At 37.8% G+C, this 9436-nt stretch overlaps 1 protein-coding gene across 1 annotated transcript; it reads right to left on the bottom strand.

Annotated features, from left to right (window-relative positions):
• Nucleotides 1-287: 287 nt before the first annotated feature.
• Nucleotides 288-9076, bottom strand: LOC149455371 (interleukin-20-like). Its single transcript, XM_089686339.1, has 5 exons — nucleotides 9044-9076; nucleotides 8813-8875; nucleotides 7455-7622; nucleotides 4431-4505; nucleotides 288-371 (listed from the first exon to the last, which is right to left on the bottom strand). The coding sequence occupies exons 1-5, from the start codon at nucleotides 9074-9076 to the stop codon at nucleotides 288-290; spliced, it is 423 nt and encodes a 140-aa protein (XP_089542465.1).
• Between the last annotated feature and the right edge of the window lie 360 nt (nucleotides 9077-9436).

The raw sequence follows: 9436 nt of genomic DNA, 5'->3' as shown, positions 1-9436 counted from the left end.
ACTGCGCAGCTGTGTCCAGTGTGAAGAACATTTTACTGGCAGGATGTGATTATTGTGGTGGACAATGGCTGAGGGATGGAGGTAGGTATACAGCCAGGTAGGGGGGAGGTGGATAATTTAGGCCAGGGTTGCCCCTTGTCTGAAAGTACACTTATCCTTTAAATGGAAGGTATTAAAGCTGCTGAATTGGCAGTGACATCTATTAAAATGTAAAATGTGTTCTTCCCTCTGTGGTACAATGATGTAATCTTGTTTTTTATGTTTAACTTCAGTCAAGGTCATGATTTTCAGCCCATGTACTTCCTTTCCATCCAGCGAAATAAGATGTTCAAGTCCCCGACAGCTTTTCTTGTGGCAGCTTCTGTCTCCAACTTCAAAGATACAAGAAGGGGACAAATATGAGAATCTAAAATTGTGCACTACTCCCAAGTACTTCCATGTGGAAAGCATATCAAGCTGCTTGCCATAAGATCCAGTATGGAAAGTTACAGCAGGAATAGGTTACCTGTCTAAGCAAGTATCTGGAGCTCTATGAATGTGAAGAGACTGCAGCATTACATTTTGTTTAAAAGCTTGCTAGCTATATTAAATCTGCACCTCTTGACTCTATTATTGCTAATTATCTTTTACTTCTCAACATAGGCATTCCTAGACCCAAGCATCTGGGGTACATACAGTGGGTTTCCTGCCAAGTGCCTTGGATCTAGTGAGATCTCTTACTGAGCATGCCATTTTGGATGTCATAATGACATGTTCTGCTGTATAACAGCAGCACTGAGTGAGGTGCCAGACAGCACCCGGATAGCTCTGGAATGACGTCCCTCAGCAAAGACCCAGAAAAGTAGGAGACAATGGCTTGAAATCTACTACTGAACAGCAATGTTATGGGCAACCTGATCACTGAACACCAATGTTATTGGGGCGCTCACTGCCAAACAGCAATGTTGTGGGGGTACCAACCTTCTACCAACAATATATAAAGAGGCTCTCACCACTATGTAATTGAACACTCACCACTGACCATCAACATCCAAGGGAACACTCACTATTGATTGTTGTTCTCTTTAAGCAATGGTGCAAATTACATAATCCTGAATGTTGCAATCCACATGCTATTTTGTATGTTACATAGTTGTCAGCACTGCACTTCACTAATTTTGGTACTTGAGGCTTAACGTAACCACTTTACAGCCAGCACCTTAAACATCTTTTATCTCCATATCCCCCCAAAGATCTTTTAGGAGATGTGCCTGTTTTGTGCATTTGACCTCTACCTAACACATTTTTGTATATGTGACTAATAATATTGTAGCACTTTTAAATGCATACAGTTTACACATAAGAAAAATGAGAAATAATTAAATTTCTATTAAGTTTGCCCAATGCTGGGTTACATAAATTGCCAGATATTAATCCCCAAAAATAATTACCAAACCATGCTTGGATGAAGAATACTATGTAAGTTAAAGTTCAGTTTAAGAAAGTTTTTTTAAGCTTTTGATGCTGCATAACTTTGTAATTAGTAAGAAAATCTGTTTACATAAATCATTATCTTAGCATTAGCATTGTACAACTTTAGGATACTGCAAGGTAGACATTAAGCTTGAGTCATACTTAATTTCACATGATTGTAAAAGCAAAAATTGACTTTACACACACTTGCACAAGCTAATGATACTCATGCAATGTGTATATGTCATCCAGAGCAGCCTTCAACTTAACGATGAGTTCACAAAAAATAGAATATCCGGGATGATTGAGATCTTGAGTCATAGTGAAAGTTACCCTAGACTTGTGAAAGCTTGATGTTGTCATTCTTACTTAATAAATAATCTAGTTTTGCTGACTGAATATCCTCACTAAGGATGGATAGGATAAGAATGAAGCTAATTCAATGAGTGTAAGTGCCAATGCCACTGACCTGAGTCTCTGTCACCTGCCTGAGTAGTTCATACCTTCCCATCCTACTTTACTTGTTATTTCCACAGCTTTATTGGCAGAGTTTACCTAGCCAGCAACTAAAATAGTCTTTGATTTTTTTTTGCCCTTAGGGCTCATTCACACTTGCAGTTGTGGGAGGTAAGAAATGCTGCTTACCTTGTATAGACAGGTTTATGCCTTTCCTAATCATATCCAATTAACTGAATTTCCCACAGATGGACTCCAATCAAGTTGCGGAATCATCTCAAGGATGATCAGTGGGAACAGGATGCACCAGAGCTCAATTTTTAGTGTCATGGCAAAGGCTGTGAATACTTATGTAAATGTGTTTTTTTTTTTTTTTTTTTAATAAATTGCAAAGATTTCAAAACAAACTTTTTTTCACATTGTCGTTATGTGGCATTGTTTGTAGAGTGTTGAGGAAAAATATTAATTTAATTCATTTTGGAATAAGGCTGTAACATGGCAAAATGTGGCAAAAGTTAAGTGCTATGAATACGTTCTGGATGCACTGTATTCCCTTTCAGCTGCCTGTCAAACACTCTCTGAAAAGCGTTCCACTGTGGGTTGCTTTTCAGAGAAGGGGCAAGGGTTACCACATTAGTATATGGGCCCTTAGTTAGCTGTGGGTAGTCAGATGCCTATAATGCCCTGGACAGGCCATTATGCTTTGCTCTGCTAATTGGGTGCTCGCAGGACAGCTGTGACTAGCAGATGTTTGTTATCAGTCGAATTTATGCCTTGTGAAAGGTTGGCTTTGTCCAGCCATCTTAATAACATTTTGTGTTTTGTTGAGAGTGGCTAAAGGACAAGGTTTGTTCATTTTGGATAAAGGTTTATCATATGTAATTAACCCTATGCTTCATGATAGTAGTGATGTCAAAGGAATTTCCCGTTACTACAATTGACAAAATTTGTTCTTCTAAACACCCCGTAGCAAAATCAAAAGCCATCTCTTGAACCTGCACAGTGTCACTGAAACCAGTATTTCCAGCACAAACAGCCACAGGCAATTCAAATATGTGTGTACTTAGCAACAACATCCCTGGAGCCAGTCTTACATAAACAAAGCAGGAGATACTCACAAATCTCAGACATTGCTGGTCTGAACACCCCCCCCCCCCCCCAATAAAAAACATATCCTAATAGCTTTTTTCAAATAAGCACTTCATGTATGAAACACAATGCTTTTTTTATTTTTTGGATATTGACAGCCACAGGGACCTGCCACAGCTGTTTACACCTTTGTACCAATTCAAAACAGCACCGAGAATGCAAAATTCTTATGCAGCACTGTTCTAAAATGATGCCTTGGTGGTAAGGACATGAGGGCATGTATGGAAGAGGATTCAAAACCTATTACCTAATTAGCTTTGAACTTTGATATAACAAATTATCTGAACTTTTTATCTTTATAACTTCATTATTGTCCTCTAAACTGCTTTTCTAAATAAGTCTGCAAATGTATGAATAATTTGAAAGTTGATATCTAATTCAGTGAAGTAAATTGCAGCCTACCATTGGTCTTTATGCTAGTAACATGAACATTCATCTGCAGTTTTCCTCATAAATGAATACTAAACTTTAGTTTCAAAGATATAATCCATTAGGGGGAGTACAACTGGGGGAATCAATGGTGGAGAAGGATCTGGGGGTTCTGGTAGATGGCAAGCTTAATAATGGCATGCAATGCCAAGCTGCAGTTTGTAAAGCGAGCAAAATCCTCTCTTGTATTACAAGAGGTATAGACTCCAGAGAGAGAGATATCATATTACCCCTGTACAAATCATTAGTAATACATCATCTGGAATATGTAGTTCAGTTTTGGGCACCAATTTACAAAAAGAGCATTGGGGAACTTGAGAAAGTACAGAGAAGGGCAACTAAACTGATACGAGGCATGGAGGAGATCAGCTATGAGGAACGATTAGAGGAACCAAATTTATTCTCTCTTGAGAAGAGGAGATTAAGGGGGATATGATCAACATGTATAAATACATAGTGGTTCATATAGTGAACTCAGTGTAGAGTTATTCACTCTGAGGTCTACACAGATGACAAGGGGGCACTCTTTACGTCTGGAGGAAAAGAAATTTAATCTCCAAACATGGAAAGGGTTCTTCACAGTGAGAGCTGTGAAAATGTGGAATAGACTCCCTCAAGAGTTGGTTCTGGCCAGCTCAGTGGATTGCTTCAAAAAAGGCCTGGATTCTTTCTTAGATACACAGAATATAACTGGATACTAACATTTATAGGTAAAGTTGATCCAGGGAATATCCGATTGCCTCTCTGGGGATCAGGAAGGAATTTTTTTCCCAGCAGGAGCAAATTGGATCATGCTTTGCTGGGTTTTCTTTGCCTTCCTTTGGATCAACTGTGGCTATAGGATTATTACTTTTTTTTTTTCTATGGTGAAACTGGATGGACTTTTGTCTTTTTTCTGCCAGACTAACTATGTAACTATGCAATATATAAAGTTGATAACATACCTTGTAAAACTCTCTTTTAAATTCTTCAATAAATTTCAGTGGTTTTTCTCCACAAGGACATCTCATGGTAGAATGCTGAAATATAGAGAAGGGAATAAAATGCATTTACATTAAGGTGCATGAATATATCATATATCAAGATACTTTTGGTTACTGCAATCCATAAATTATAGGATGAATACTGACATATAGGCCAAGATTTTAATGCTTTTTGGTATTTGCTGTAGGGTATTAGAGATTGGCCTGAATAGTTTTTATAAACACATAATGGCAAAACAACATCCAATTTTCACCATTGTGTGTGAGCTTTCAAGCAAATGTTCTAAAAGCAGAGCAGGGGTTGTAAGTACAATATACTCAGAGCACATCAGGACCACCAGGATACTTTACAATAAGTAAAACAGGAAGCATGGATTTACCTGCACCCAGTTTTTGCCCTGGGCATACAGTTTACAGTAATGACTTCCTTTCTGGCAGAAATGTTCTGGCACATTTTCCTAGTTACAACACCATTTTAGCAACACTATAATATTCTTAAGAGTATGAATTGTCAGCCACACTCAAATCCCATGATCAGTTTAAATAGCTTTTGTATTTTCTTCTTTGAAGGTGTTGTTGACATCTAAAGGCAATTATTTTTTTGTTTTTGCTATAATAGGAATGATGAAAACCTCCATTAGGTTTTTATTGCTATCTTTGTCCCCACTGGAGAGAGTCTTTCTATTTGTACTAGTGACAATTGCCACTGGAATTGAAAATGAGGTAAAATACAAAATTCTGAGTAGTTGTCAGTACAAGAATAGAGAAGAAATCCTTCAACTTTGGAAAGGTTTCTTCTCACTTACTGTTGTATCCACAGTTTAGAAAGTGAAAGGAAATATCTCAAATAGGACAAAAAAAACAAAGCAAAAAAAAAAAAAAACTAATAGAAATTTTAATTGTTCCCTAAACTAGGCAAAATAAAAAAATGTCTGACTTTAGATATGCTTTAAACTCCACAATCTCTGTGTGTTCTAGTTAGCTACACCTCTGGTTTTATTCATGGAGTTATTAATTTGAAAACTGCAAGTAGAACAATGGAAGCTCTGCTGGAGGTAGGAATAAAATCTTTTAAAATGTTTAATATATAAGCATTGTGAACTTTATTATTATTTGCTCATACTAATGTCAAGATATCATGCTTGCAAACTTTAACCACATGCCGCCCAGCCACTGTAGAAATACGTAGGCAGGGCGGCACGGCTGGGCAAAACCACGTTTTAAAACGTGTGTTTTTAAAATAAGTAGGGGGCGCGCGCGAGGCGCGCCGCCGCCCTACCTGTCCTGCCAATCACGGCCGCGGATGTCAGTCACCAGGTCACAGTCGGTCGTTACCAGCTATGTCCCGGCGATTAGCGGCAATCAGTGACAGAGAGCACAGCTGCAGTAGCTGTGCTTTCTGTCAGTTCCCTGACAGCTCCTGACAGGCTGATCGGGACAGAAGAGTTTATCTGTCCCGATCAGCGGTGTTCCCTGCAGTACACACCTCCGCCCCCTAGTAAAACACTCCCCTCACACAGTTAACCCTTTCACTGAATAATAAAGTTAACCCCTTCCTCCCCAGTGCCATTAGTACAGTGTCAGTGTTTTTTTTTTTTTGCACTGATCACTGTATTGGTGTCACTGGGGATGTCAGTGATCCCAAGTCAGTTCCCCCCCCAGTGTCAGAATGTCCGCCACAGTCCCGCCATAAGTCGCTGATCGCCGCCATTATTAGTATAAAAAAAAATGAAAAATCCCAGTATCTTTCCCGCCATTTGTAAATGCTATAACTTTTACGTAAACCAATTAATTGACATGTATTGGGGTTTTTTGTAGCAAAGACGTTGCAGAATGCATTTTTGCAGAAATTTATGACTAAATTTGATTTTTAAATTTTTTTTTACTGGACATGTTTTATAGCAAAAAGTACAAAATATAGTTTTTTTTCCTCAAAATTGTCAGCCTTTTTTTTTTTTATAGCGCAAAAAATTAAAAACACACAGGCAATCAAATGCCACCGAAAGAAAGCTCAATTTGTGGGGAAAAAAAGGATGTAAATTTCATTTATGTACCGTATTGCATTACCGCGCAATTGTCCGTTAAACTAGCGCTGCGCTGTATAGCAAAAAAATGGCGTAAATTGCAGTATCTATACCATTTGTAGACGCTATAACTTTCACACAAAGCAATCAATATACACTTATTGGGATTTTTTTTTTACCAAAAACATGGAGCAGAATACATTTTGGCCTAAATGTATAACTAACTTTGAGTTTGCTATATATTTTTTATAGCTGAAAGTAAAAAATATCACTTTTCTTCAAAATTTTTGGTCTTTTTTAGTTTATAGCGTGAAAAATAAAAAATAAAAAGCGCACAGGTGATCAAATACCACCAAAAGAAAGCTCTATTTGTGTGAAAAAAGGACGTAAATTTCATTTGGAAGCAGCATTGCATGACCGCGCAATTATCAGTTGAATTAGTGCAGCGCCGAGTAGCAAAAAGAGGCCTGGTCATTAAGGGGGGTAAATCCTCAGGAGTGCAAGTGGTTAAATCATTTTAAACTTAACTCAATGTTGTTGCAAATTTGACACTTTAAAGCAGGGGATTAAAATTACAAAACTTTTAAAATGTATTATCTTCCTTTCATCTATAGAGGTTTTTAGAAAATAATTTGTGACTTTTTGGAGACATTTTGTTTGACACCATTGAGGTCAGTAGTCAGATCTGTAATGCTACTAAGGTTAATTTTCAGTAGAATGAATATTACTGCAGCAAGTAAAGTTTGAACATTTTAGACCGACTTCTCATTTTAAAGATGACAATGATATTTATAATTTTAGTGCCCTGGATGAAAATATTGTTAGCCAAAAAGTATAAAGAGGTGTAGCTACCCTTTATTATTCACCAGCGTGGCTCATCAGGAGCCAACTTATAACTGCCAACATCTTTAAAACCTGGAATTGTGACTTGTACAAACTGGTAAAAGGTTAGAGTTCTTACACATTGCCTGAGTTCTGTTTTCAAGCCAAGAAGAGCGTTTGCCAAGTTATGAAAGAGCTTGTTGCGCTTTTTATCATTTAGGTTTTTGTGAAAAAGTTCAATATTGGGAAAAACACTGCCAAGGTAAAAGCGTCCCAGTTTCAAGAGAAAGCAGCATTGCTCTGACACCTAATATAAGAAAACATAAAATTAATATATGACACATTCACACACATCAAGATAAAGGATAAAAATCCTTATATTTTCTATGGACAACAGGTCATCAGTTTACAATTAACTGTGAATTATGGGCCTAGAATTATTACTCTTACTTTGGTGTATGTGGTGATATGTAACCTGTGTAGGGTAATTAATGTTTTTGTGTGTAGATGCCCCCTATGTTCATGAATATGTGTGTGTGTGGTTGAGTGGAGCTCATAGCTTTTTTGGGGGGGATTTTAAATGCTTGGGTGTAACCTTTTTAGATTTTTTTTCATTAAACTTTTTTTTCATCACACAGGGGACAGGTTCTTTTTAATGAGGTATCAGCAGTGAAGCTAATGGAAGTGAAAAAAGAATGCAGAAGTGATGTTTTACATGTCACTTTCTGGTCAGTAACGTGGAGGCCAACAAATAGACATTCGCTGGTCTCCCTCCCCTGCACCTGGTTACATCTGTCATGCTAATCCAAGGTCCAGCAGTGGGCACGCAGTGTGCAAAATATTTGGCAGCAGCACGCATGGGTGGGAGGGTGACATGTTACAATGATGGTGGAAGGGATCGGGCAGCTTCTCAGCCACCAAATCCACTTCCATATGAAAGCCAACAGCTAGCTTAACAAGCATACACCCACCAGAAATGTGTTTAAAAAGTCCCTGATCCCAGCGCTGCTTTAAAACAGTGTTGGGACTCATAACATAACATCTGATATTTGTGTTTAAAAAATATTCTTATAGTCGGTTAGATCGCTTACATAATTAAAATGTTAATGCTTAAAGAAAACCTGGGCTGAAAGAAATATAGAAGATTCTATTTATGACTCATAGATGTATTGCTGTCTTCGGTTTCAGTGCTAATTAGGTCACCAACTTAGAACAAGCATGCAGATCAGGCAGTCAATGTGGAATCAGAATTTTAGATGTGCATATTTGTTCCAGGTCTGTGATCAAGAAACTGTTGTAACCATTGGATCAGCATGATAGCCAGGTGACTAGCAGAGGTGAGTAATGACAACCTCCATATCCATTGGGAAGTCCCAAAAACTGCTATACATCTTTTTAATAGTTTGACATTTTGAAATTTTAGATACATTTCCTGGTTAACATTAATTTATTTATTTATTAATATGTCTTTTATTAAAGCACAATTTGTTAACTTACATGTATCTGGTTTAACATGTTTTCTCTGACAAGACTGATGTCTGTAATAATATCTCCATCATGCTGTAGGAAGAAGATGGATATACAAGATAAAGGGTTATTATTACATGGCCAAACTAAACAAATTAGGATCAATGAATAGGCATATAATAAAAAATGGAATAAAAGGCTTTAGAATGAACAGCCTGGTATAAGGCTATTTCATATATCTATAGATGTCCAGAGCCACACCTGAAAAACTACATCATATGCATCCTTCTCCATATGGGCTGCAAGCACTGTAGTTCTGTGTGTTCAGTCTATTTTTCATAAGGAGGTAAATATGTCTAGTGGCACATCTTAAAGGGCAACCCCACTTTTTGAATAAATATAGCAAATAAACAAACATATTAAATTGCTACACAAACCATATTGTAATGTTAAAGTGGTTGTAAAGGCTCAAGGTATTTTACCTTTATGCATTCCATGCATGAAGGTAAAAAACCTTCTGTGCGCAGTGGCTCCTCCAGCCCCCATACCTGAGCCCCCCCCCCCCCCCCCGATCCAGCAATGTAGCCTTGGCCTTCTCATTGGCTGAGCCAGCAGCAGGAGTCCATTGGCTTCCATTGTAGTGAATCACAGCCA

This window comes from Staurois parvus, unplaced genomic scaffold (assembly GCF_062004578.1).
Source record: "Staurois parvus isolate SC_StPar_1 unplaced genomic scaffold, SC_StPar_1.0 ptg000395l, whole genome shotgun sequence".
NCBI lineage: Eukaryota > Metazoa > Chordata > Amphibia > Anura > Ranidae > Staurois > Staurois parvus.
Note: the sequence above shows the minus strand (reverse complement) of the source record. Positions and strands in the feature narration are given on the sequence as shown.

Bases quoted from the DNA above. Each gene is read 5' to 3' on its own strand.
- LOC149455371 (XM_089686339.1), bottom strand. From the start codon at position 9,076: ATGGAGAAGGATGCATATGATGTAGTTTTTCAG. The intron at 7,623-8,812 runs GTAAGTTAACAA...TTCTTATATTAG, and splicing joins ACATGTTAAACCAGATACAT to GTGTCAGAGCAATGCTGCTT. The intron at 4,506-7,454 runs GTAAGAACTCTA...TCTATATTTCAG, and splicing joins AAACAGAACTCAGGCAATGT to CATTCTACCATGAGATGTCC.